The sequence below is a fragment of the Antrostomus carolinensis genome, unplaced genomic scaffold (assembly GCF_000700745.2).
Source record: "Antrostomus carolinensis isolate BGI_N321 unplaced genomic scaffold, ASM70074v2 scaffold28713, whole genome shotgun sequence".
NCBI lineage: Eukaryota > Metazoa > Chordata > Aves > Caprimulgiformes > Caprimulgidae > Antrostomus > Antrostomus carolinensis.
Window position 1 is genome coordinate 15,324 of NW_010307846.1, and position 11,335 is coordinate 26,658.

The 11,335-nt window shown below is 52.3% G+C and overlaps 1 protein-coding gene across 2 annotated transcripts; it reads left to right on the forward strand.

The window, feature by feature from the left end:
• Positions 1–1,052: 1,052 nt before the first annotated feature.
• Positions 1,053–7,612, forward strand: FGF1 (fibroblast growth factor 1). Of its 2 annotated transcripts, none has more exons than XM_010165596.2 (3): positions 1,053–1,221; positions 6,336–6,439; positions 7,408–7,612. In XM_010165596.2, the coding sequence occupies exons 1-3, from the start codon at positions 1,053–1,055 to the stop codon at positions 7,600–7,602; spliced, it is 468 nt and encodes a 155-aa protein (XP_010163898.1). In that variant the 3' UTR covers positions 7,603–7,612. The 2 variants fall into 2 exon arrangements, with proteins under 2 accessions (XP_010163898.1, XP_010163899.1); XM_010165597.1 differs by having other exon boundaries at positions 7,411–7,602.
• Positions 7,613–11,335: the final 3,723 nt, after the last annotated feature.

An 11,335-nucleotide genomic window follows, 5' to 3' on the forward strand; every position in this document is an offset into this window, starting at 1 on the left:
GGTTTCACTCCTTTGGCTGCAGCCAAACACAGTCGCTCACTCAGTCTCCCCCGCCCAGGGAGCAAGGGAGAGAATTGGAAGGGTAAAAAGGAGAAAACTCATGGGTTGAGGTAAAAACAATTTACTAACTGAAATAAAATAATAATGATAACAGGAATAACAGAATATACAGATGAGTGATGCCCAGTGCAGTTGCTCACCACCTGCCAAGCAATGCCTAGCCTGTCTCAGCCAGTGATCCCGTAGAAGAGACAGTCCCCAAACCCAAACCACAATCCCCTCTCACACCCTCTGCACCAGCCAGAGCTTTGCCTTTCCCTTTTAACCACTTTTATTGAGATGCCAGGGTGTGCAAACAGGGCATCACCCCGACTCAAAGTTCCTTTTTCCCCATATCCTATTGAGCAGCACATGGGGAAATCTCCTGCTGCTGTAGAAGCCTCCTGCCCCCTGCTCATCCCCCACATTTGTTCTGAGCTTTAGCACCTGCATGCCTTGGCCAGGTGGGACACAGAGTGCCAAGGTATGAAGTAATATTTGTTATCTGGCATGCAGGACGTGTTGCAATACCCAGTCATAATTGCGTTTGAAAGTTATAATAGTGGAGAGAGTTATTAACCTGGGCTCCCTTCCCGCCTCTTGTGGGTTTCAATCAGACACCGGCTGGTTTTCAAACTTTTTTTTTTTTGAGTATATAATTTTAGTACATACGTCAATAGAGAGCAGAAAGAAAACAGAATTTACTATGATAAAATTAAAAGGACAGAGTCCCTGTGACCCAGCTACACCCAGTGAGGAGACGATCCCCCCGCCACCTCCCACGCCAGCAGCATCACCTTTGGGCTGTGTCACTGCCTGAGCCATCATCCCTGTGCCGTGTGAATCACCTGCCCCACAGCCAGCCCGGCCACTGGCCAAGGACCACCAGCCTCCCTCCCCTCCCCTCCCTTTAAAAGCCTGGCAGCAGCAGCCTGTGCCAAGCACCCGGTGCCACTGCTCCTGCCATCCATCACCCCATCTCTTGCAGCCCGGCCGCCGAGAGAGGCTGAGAGATGGCCGAAGGGGAAATCACCACCTTCACCGCCCTGACCGAAAGGTTCAACCTTCCCCTGGGGAATTACAAGAAACCCAAACTCCTCTACTGCAGCAACGGGGGCCACTTCCTACGGATCCTCCCAGACGGCAAAGTGGATGGGACCAGGGACCGAAGCGACCAGCACAGTAAGCAAACCCAATGGGGCTTCCTGGAGCTCCTCTGTGCTCCTGGGATTTATCAGCCAGGAAGGGGGGGAGCTGGGGAGATGGGCTCTGTACCAGGTTCTCTTTCCTCCTGACACCTTCCAGGAGTCAGCACATGCACCAAACACACCTACAGCTGGTGTGCAGAGCGCGGGGAGGCACGGTACGGACGCTACCGCACATCTGCAGAGGGACTGAGTCTGAAACTGGTTATCAAAATAATTGCAGGCTGGCAGATCATACAGGACCAAAGTGCTAATTGTGGCATGGCTGGCTTGGGCTGCGAGCTGGCAGCTGGAAAAAAAAGAGCTTAGGAGCAGCCTCTCATCCCCCGCACACCTGCAGCCACCACACAGCTCTGTGGGGTCTCTGCCTTGGCGCTGGGGTGGAAGGTGCAGCACGGGCACCATTTCCCAGCAGCTGTGGCTGCACCTCTTCATACATGAAGTCGGCAGCCAAAGTAGGAGGTCAGGCCCAGCTTCCTCTACTGCAGAGAGTATTTCAGCTGTATATTCTGCACAGAGTGTCCCCTTGCCTTTGGGGAACTGCCCTCACCCCTGATGCAGCTAATGCCATGCAACAGCCCAGCAGAGGCAAGGACCAGCTGAGAGCGAGCTATTTTGTGACTTAACAGCTTTAGAGCTGCACTCGAGTCACCATTCACTTTTTTAAATGAAAACCAGTCTGTCTCAGTGTGTGCTGAAGAGTTACAACACATTTCCTGTGCATCTGGGTACATATACACCCGCATGTGACAAAGATTTGGGGGATACCAGAGCTGCCCTCCGCAGCCAGAGTCTCCTCTTGCCCATCCCTCTTCCCCACAGTCGGTGATGCCAGCAGCTCCAGCCCATGGGGCACTGGGGACCTGCTGCTGGGATGAGCTGCCCACGCAGATACCAACACCCCTGGCACATCCCACTGCCTTTCTAGGAGCGTGTTCATTCCTCATAATTGGCATCCAAGTTTACCCTAAGAAATTGGCACGACTCGTGCGCCCAAAAGAGCCGTGTTTGTAAATGCTGCTATGAAGTGCTGCAGATTCTCTGATATAGGGAAAACCTTAATATCAAAAATTAATAATAATATCCTATACAGCAAGGAAAGGTGCCTGTTTATCCTAGTTAGTATTTGTTCCTGTCACTGAAGGCATCAAGAGCTCTTTCCTTGCCAGCAACTCATGCGCCCAGAGCCCAGCCGGGGTGCTGAGGCTCTCTTGCCCTGACCAAGCCACACAAAGATGTTGCATGAGAGCTGAGTCCCTGGCCCTGGCACCAAGAAGCCCCTTGTCCTCGGCAGCTCTCCCTGCTGAGCCCGGCCAGGCCACCAGCAGCAACCCCTCGGCAAAGCACTTGGACAAAGAGCAAATGGCAAAGAGGGCCAAGACACAAAATCCAAGGGGGGTTGGAACTGGATGATCTTTAAGGTCCCTTCCAACCCAAACCATTCTATGATTCTATGAATCAGTTGAGAAATTTTAAGCTTTTAGGGCTTTTGCACTTCCAAAATGCTTGTTTTTTAAACTGATGCCCAAGGAGAGCTGGGCCAGCAGCTCAGCACAGCTCCCTGTGGGGCTCTGCAGGCAGCGGGGCTGGGCTCTATCCAACCACCATGCACCAGAGCTCTTGGTTGGTGGCAGAACCCTCTGGGCACACCATATCCTGAATGTTTACTGGAATATAACTGGGACCTGCCAGGCTCCTATCTGGTTAGAGAGAAGGACCAGGAGGAGCCAAGTCTGCCTAACAAAGTGCTAAGAAAAGCACTTATTTTCTTTAAGCCACAAGCCCACATGTGGCTTTCTCCCCCAAACGGAACCTTTCCTCTTGCTGTCGCTGTTTTAACGACTGGCAGTTTAGAGCTGAGTTTTAATTACAAGCGCCGTTTCCCCACCACTCACACAGAACGCGGCAGCGCCGGGGGACGGGCGAGGGTGAGCTCACCAAGGCTGGATAAACACAGCGTGGGGCACTGGAATAAACTGGGCACTAACCTTTCCTAAGCCTCTGGAAGAGGCAGAGGAGGACACTGACCCAAAGGATGTGCAGAAGGTGGGACTGGGCTCTCAGGACCCACAAGCCAGGACTGCAGAGGCAGTACCAGCTCAACAAGCACCTCCACCATGTTTTGCCAGAGCTGTTTTGCCAGAGCTGTTTTGCTGGACTCAGAAGGGGGTGGAGAGATGCTTGTGTGCCCTGGGGAGCTCAGCAGGGGTTTGCAGAGCCAGCAGAAGGTGGCATCTCCCAGGACGTGGGGTGCTAACGAGGACACCAGTCTCCAACTCCTGCACCCCAGCCTCGAGCCGACCATCTCACAGCACGGGTGCTGCCACACAGCCCAGCCCTTTTCCCTTGGCAAAGTGAGTCCATCACCCTGGAGTGAGCATTTCCCCTCCGGCCATCACTCCCCACAGCCACACCATGCACACGGGCAGCAAGCACGGGCATCACTCCTGCACACGGCACCCGCTGTGCCCCACCACGCTCACGCCTTGCCAGCTCCTGGCCTGGGGCTGCATGTTTGGAAACCTCTGCCAGAAAGGAACCTCCTATAAATGATCTCATCAACTGGGATATCCAAACGTACAAACATTTACAGAGGAAACCCCTGGGAAGGCTGCGTGCCAGCGGAGTAGCCCTGCCAGCGAGGTACCCTGCCCCGAGCACCGATGGTTCCCTGTGCCTGGCGATCACCAGAGGCTCAGCCCCGCTCCCCAGCACATGAGGGGAGCAGCCTGGACCATGACCTGCACTGTGGGATGCTGCCTACACAGCTGGGACATGCACCAGCCAGCACAGAGCAAGGGAGACCTGGAGGTGACAGTGGGGAGAGAGACCCCCAGGGAGGGATGAGGCACAGGAGCGCCCGTGGCTCATCCCAAGGTCCACAGCTGCACTGGTGCAGCCTGCACTGGTGCTTTGCAAATACCTGCCCGCTCCCGTGTGTGTTTTGTTCCAGATAAATATCATGAATTCTTATTTTCATCCTGAATCACCCTACCAGGTTCTGGCCCCAGATCAGGGAGGATCTCTAAGGAGAGCAGAAGTCGCTCACTCCAAGCCCTTGTCATCAGCCCCACATCAGGATTCTCTCACCGTGTCCCTTGCTGCCATGCATGGGCATCTTGAGCCTGCACTGGGAAATGAAAAGAAAACTTACCAGGACACTGCAGACCCCCCAGGGACGAAGTTCATGTTCATTTCCACAAACAGCCTTGTTTTCTGTTTCATCCTATAACTTTATGGAAGGAAATATCTGCACAGACCTGGAAAAAAAAAAAACCAAGAATTTGCACATGAGATCCTTAGAATTATAGAATCACTGAATTGTTTTGGTTGGGAAAGACCTTTATGATCATTGAGTCCAACAGAAAACCTCACACTGCCAAGTCCACCACTAAACCATATCCCCTTCCTCTGGACCCACTGTTCTCCCTCCCTCTGCAGCTGAAGACCTTATTGCCCCCATCGGCAGCTGGGGGGTCCCCCTGCTCCCCTCCCTTTGAGGCAGTTTTTAGGACAGTATCATCATTTTTATCTTGTTTCCCTCTCTCCCCATCTCCTTGGCCACGTCCTGGGGCTGCAGCACCACAGGGAACACAAGGCTGGGGGCTCTCCCCCTGCGAGCACCAGGACTGCATGTTGCTGCAAATCTGCACCCAGGCAACTCACTAATTAACCATCATTTACTGAGCAGGAAATGCTGAAAAGGAGGAACGTGAACCATTACAGCAAAGACTTCACTGGGATGGGGGCTTCTGCTGTGCCAAGAGGTAACACGACCTTTTACCTCATCTGAAAAAGGATAAAATAAAATACATTTAAAAAGAAGGAAGGAGCTGGAGCTGAGGGATCCGTTCAGACCTTGTTCAAACCAACCTAAATATTTCTATTACAAACCTCTATAACTTCAGGAAAATCACTGGCTGGGAGATGGGAATGATCCTTTGGAAGAGCTGGATTTTGCAAAGGACACTCTGGATACAGCCGCACATCAGCAGGGATGCTGAGATGTCCCGTGAGAGCAGGACGGGCTCTGCTCTGAGCACGTGTGTCCTCCCAAAGCTTCTCACCAACCAAACAGCCTCTGCCCTTGCCTTTTCCTGATAAATACCTTAAACAAAATCTCCAGCCAAGTCTTAATCATTTTCTGAAACTTCTGTAATTAACAAAGTGAGGAAAAAAAGGAACCCGCGAGGCAAAAAAAAAGTAACTGGACAAACAGAAAGGTTAAATCTGCTGTGCTGGGTACAGGATGCTGAGCAGAGGAGGGAGGTGGCCCAGACACCCCAGCCTCCAGCTGACCTGCTCCCCTCCCATGGCACAAGACCAATAAGGGGCTATCTTTGCCCCAGAGTTTCCAGTTGAGGTCCAGCATCAGGGATAGAAAGCCAGTACCCAGTGGGCTGCATGAACCAACACAACATCACCACCAACCCATCGCCCCCACCCAGCCTGAGCACCAGCAGGCTCAGATCTTGGTTTAATATCAAATTCATGTTAGTATCACAAATTAGGGCACTGTAAGCCATGGCTCATGGCTCCCTACGGGAGATCAGCCCTTCCCATTTCTCCAGTACCCAGCTCCAAGGCGCCGGGCGAGGCCAGCCGCAGTGCACTGCTGGGTGGGATGCTTTGGATCAGGGGTTTGCGATGCAGGCATCTCAAGTCTGCCTGTCCCCAGTTTAGCTCTCCAAATACTTCTTCATATGTCACTCCTTAAGTGTCTTGTCAAAACCACATAAGAAATTTGTAAATTAGAGCCAGAATTAAAACCCCAATCTCCTGTGTCCCATTCCAGCATCTTAACCAAAAGGCTGTCCTTCCTTTGATGTCAAAGAAGGAAAAAATTGGTCTTTGGTTCCTAAAGGATGGCTGTGGGGTTTCTTTGAAGGACAGGGTACAGGAGACACTTTTATTACATGCTGCACTGTTCCTTATAAACTCTTTATAAGCCAGGCTTCAGAACAAAACTGCCCTGCTCACTTTCCTGGCAGCTTCGACATTATCTCTTGACAATTTTTATTATTTTTTTTTCCCCTTTTCCTATTTTCCTTTTAACTTTTGTTGTTGTTCTTGTTTTATTTTTCCTTTCAGATCAGCTCCAGCTGAGCGCGGAAAGCGTGGGCGAGGTGTATATAAAGAGCACCAAGTCTGGGCAGTACCTGGCGATGGACACCAACGGGCTGCTCTACGGCTCGGTAAGTGGGAGGTTGGTGTGGGACCAGACACGCAGAGGGTTTGAGGTTTGCAGAAATCTCGTAGCTCTGAGTAATGCAAACCCCAAGCAACAATTAGCCTCTGTTTGTTATTTTGGCAGCTGGCTGGCCACTCTCCATCCGGCTTTATTTTAGGGGGAAATAAATAAATTATCAAATAACACCATTTACCACCCTGCCTCAAACACTTGACAAATATCATATTCCATGTCTGGAGCAGCAGCTTCTTTACATCCCTGAAGCAGCTGCAGATCTGTGAGGGGGGACCTCACAGATTGCCAGGCAGGTGACCTCCATCCCAGCTCTTCCAGCCCCGGCAGCACCTTGCCAGCACCTCTGCCTGCCTCCCTCCTCACCATGGCTTTGCAAGGTGGTTCAGAGCTGCTAGGAGAGGGAGCAGCCCGAGGGATGGCCCACAGCCACTGAGCAAAGACCTCCCTGCACTTTTCCTCTGCATCCCAGATGCACCGAGCCCTTGCTGGAGGCAGCGGCAGCATCCACAACATCCCATGGCAAGAGGGATGGTGCAAGGCAGGAGCTCACCCCACTGTGTCCAGGAACTGGAGGGCACCGAGTCACCAACAGTCACCCGGGTCTTTGAGAATGGTCCCATGTAGAGCAAAGCGTGAGGCACATAATCCTGGTCACAGGCAGCTTATCCCCACCACAGAGCTGGTTTGTTCCCTGTGCTCGTGCATTTGGTTACTGCCAAACCCCATACCCAAGTCACGGACAAGTTACTGCAGGAGTAGCCCAGGGGACTAAGTCAAGGCTACTCACCTCCACGCTTTAAATATGAACTTTCCTGGGGCACAAAGATCTCAGCGATGGGTCTGGACAGCATCCTAGCCAGGGAGTGCCCACGCCAGGATCGCTGCCTTGGGAAAGTTCATCATCTTCCCTACGGCATCATCCCCTCTCACTGTCATTTCCCCGGGTCTCTCTTTCAGCAGTTACTGGGTGAGGAGTGCCTCTTCCTTGAAAGGATTGAAGAAAACCATTACAACACCTACGTCTCCAAAAAGCACGCAGATAAGAACTGGTTTGTTGGTCTGAAGAAGAACGGGAACAGCAAGCTGGGCCCTCGGACTCACTATGGCCAGAAAGCGATCCTCTTCCTCCCGCTGCCCGTGTCAGCCGACTGAGCCCCGGCCCCAGAGCTCACAGACGACCCAAACCCCAAACCCCAACCACCATCGCTTCCTTTCCACCCTTGCTCTCTCTCTTTTTGGCCAGCATGACAGAGCCAAACGTCAGAGCTCCGAGCTATAGGTAAAGGCTTTACCAAAAATAGACAAAGCAGAGCTCCTCCGCTCTGCACAAGGCTTTGCGGGAGGAGGGGAAAAGCCCCGACACCCTCCCAAGGTCCCCCCTTGCTCTGCACTGTCTGTTGGCAACGTGGGGCCAGCTCATGCTGTGACCACACTGTGGCTCCTGGAGACAAACCTGCCCCGGGCAGACACCCAGAAATGCAGCCAAAGGCACCCCAAGGACACCCCAGACACCGGGGAACACGCGCTTTTACTGTCCCCAGATGTTCTAAGGCAAAACCCCCCTGGATAGTCACTATTAACATATTTATCCACCTGAGTATGTAGCTTCCAATACCCCCTTCAGGCAATTTCAGATTGCACCATCACCATCAGTCAGTTGAGTGCCAGCCTGGTTAAGTGCTCGCCGATACCCTCAGCGTATTAACCCGAACCAGCAGCAGCTGAAAGCCCCAAGCCCCAGCCATCCGAGCCCCCCTTACAGCATGAGTATCGCTATGTTTCACCCTAGTCTCTGCCATATGTTATTTGTATTTATTTATTAAGTAAATCTGCCTCTTCTACAATCTGTTCCTGAGTAATTCCAGGCACCAAAGCCCCTTGATGTTGTCCCAGTGGCTGTGCACACCCTCCTTGTGAGCACACACACAGCATCTTCTGGGAACACCGAGACAAGACCTTCCTGGAGAAAAAGAGGTTGAGAGGAGACCTTCTGGCTCTGTCCAAGTCCCTGAAAGGAGGGTGCAGAGAGGTGGGGGTGGGTCTGTTCAAGGGACAGGACAAGAGGAAATGGTCTCAAGTTGCACCAAGGGCAGTTGAGATGGGATGCGAGGAAGAATTTCTTTGCTGCAAGGGTTCTGAGGCATTGGAAGGGGTTGCCCAGGGCAGTGGTGGAGTCCCCATCCCTGGAGGGATTGAAGAGTCGTGTAGACACAGTGCTGAGGGACATGGGTTAGTCGGGGACTGGTCAGTGTTGGGTTCATGATGGGACTCCATGAGCTTAAAGGGCTTTCCCAATCCAGGCCCTTTTGTGACTCTGTGTCCCCACTAATGAGCTATCGCAATCCATTTTACCCTGTCCCTTGGGGTAGTGCTGGGACTCCTTCCCCAGCCGTGTCACCTCACTGCTGTGGCTGCAGGAGGGTTTTCACGGGGACACTTTGCTCCTGAGTGAACACGGCTGGGGAGGGTCACCTGCCCCATGACCAGCAGTGTAGGGTTATCTGTTCTCTCATCCTCATTTACAAATAATAAATCCTCTGGCAGCTGCACCAGCCACCACAGTGAGCTCCCGGGGGAACCTGCCTTAGGCTGGAGAGCTGGGGGTCCCTGCCCAGCCCCGTGTGACAGAGGGACAGTCACAGCCCAACCTCTCACCAGCGGGTATCAATCCAAATCCCATGTCTCTGGCAGAGCCAGTCCCAGGTTCATCCCACCTGCGCTCCCTTTATTCACTTTTTCCATTTTTCACATTTTCCATTCCTGTCATCGGGGACAGGGACATGGGACAAGTGCCACCTGCTCCTGGCAAACCCCAGAGAAGCCAGATCTGCAGGGCAGACAGGAAGAAAAGGCGCTATGTATGCTTTGCCTATTTCTGCAGCAGTAATTAGACCACTAATTACCGCACTTTGGAATTGCGTTGTAATTACTGTGCTCCTGAACTTTTGCACTTGCTGGTTCTGGAATCTTTTCCCCAACGCTGATATCGTGGTGGTTAATCAGCCTCCCAGGCAAGGAGGGAGCTGCAACGGCAGAGCCGTGGTGGGGAAGCAGCTTCAGCAGCTGCCCATGGGGAGGTCAGATCTATGGTCCTGCAGGTATTTACTGTGTGCACATCCAGTGCTTGAAGGACAACCAATATCAATTTCCAGTTTTCATTGATAATCCTCAACAGCCAAAAAAGGCATGTTTTTGCTGTGTACCCCAGTTAAAACATTTTAATTAAAAGACAAAAATAATTCTTGCAAAAAATCTACTCTGCACAGGCACCTTTCCCTCCCCAAAATAAAAAGTAATAAGCACAACAGTGGGATATCTCTGGGGTTTTTCACCATCACTGTGTCACAGGTAAGCTAGCTGGGCAGCCCTAAACTGGCAGACACCCACCACCATTTTTTTTGAAATATCGCCTCATTTTACACATCCAAGCACAACTCGGAGCAAGCACACGGGATCCCACTGTAAAAGGTGAACCAGGAATGATTCATCAGCTCTGCTGCCACCACAAACCACGTGCTTGCTTCTCACTACCTGAGCAGTGAGGTCAGACACGCTCCCGGTGAAGGTGGTTCAGGTTCATGGTGGGCAGGGAGCAGACACGCAGCTCCCTGCAACCCTTCAGCTGCCAAAGGATATCCCATGGGGCATCATCATCATCCTCACCTGTGTCCATGTCCTACACCTGCAGCAGTGGTTCTCCAGGCCAGGACACAGGCTGAACCCCTCCATCTCCACCTCCTGTGCTGCTATGAGCTTGTAAATGCTTAACTGCAGTGGGGAAGAGTTGAGAAGTTTGGCACTTAAACCATTACCTGGCAGTGCCCAGTAAGGACTGGATATCTCCCAAAATCCTGGATTTAGGCCAGGAGGAGAAATGAGAAGGATCCAGCCACCACCAATGGCCCTGGCACTGGAGCTCTGGCAGGTCCAGCACCTGGGAAAGGCTACCGATGATGTTCCAATGGCAAACACAAAGCCAGGCAAGAGGGAGCAATGTGGACAGCCAACAACATGGACACCTTACTTAAATATTGTGGTGGCTCTCCCTGTGAAAGGCTGGCTTGTCACTCCAGTCAGAAAATGAATAACTGCATGACCAGGAGATCCAGGATCCTAATTAAACTGGAAAGTTGGAGAGTGCAATGCCAGATTTAGCCGTGCTGTCTCCCAACACCTCATTAACCGCAGGGCAGGCCTCTCGTTAGGCTTCTGCTGCTCAGAAATCACCACCACAGGTACACACGTGACGCCCAACTGGGGAAAAATGTCAACACTTTGTCTGAAAAATAATCCCCGCGGAAGCCGCAGTAATTGCTCCAGACAGATGAACAAGCAGGGATGGCAGCGCTGAGAGAAACCACCCTCGCTTGGGAGCCTTGTCCTTAGGGTGAGAGGTGAGGGGGAAAAGATTTATAAGACTTAATAAAATTGTTACGCTTGAAGATCTTTCCCAGTAGGTGCCAGTGTGCTGGGAGAGGGTTTCTGGAGCGTGTCAGGAGGAAGGAAAAGCACTCAATGGGTGAGATTTCATCCTCCTTCAGATATGAGTAAGTGCTGCTTCCTGATGGATCCTGCCAGGATCTCATGAGCTTCTACATCCTGAAGGAGTGGAAGGAGGAGGTGGCACAGGGAAGGCAGGGTCCTGTGTGATCCCACACCCCCTTCTCCCAGTGCCGTGGCATCCGCACACACACAACTTCACCAGGGCTCTCCAAAGCCGTATTTTTGCCTCCACTGCTTCTTGGGATGGGGGCATCCCTGATCAGCTCTTTTTTTCCATGACCACCCAATCCAGAAGTGCTCAGACACTGTGGTGGTTTCACTGGGCTGGCAGCCAAACCCAGCTGCTCACTCGCTCCCCACCCAGGGGAGAGGGGACAGAATT

Coding starts and splice junctions, on each gene's coding strand:
- FGF1 (XM_010165596.2), top strand. CDS start 1,053: ATGGCCGAAGGGGAAATCACCACCTTCACCGCCCTGACCGAAAGGTTC. Junction 1,222..6,335: donor GGACCGAAGCGACCAGCACA/GTAAGCAAACCC, acceptor TTTTCCTTTCAG/ATCAGCTCCAGCTGAGCGCG. Junction 6,440..7,407: donor ACGGGCTGCTCTACGGCTCG/GTAAGTGGGAGG, acceptor TCTCTCTTTCAG/CAGTTACTGGGTGAGGAGTG.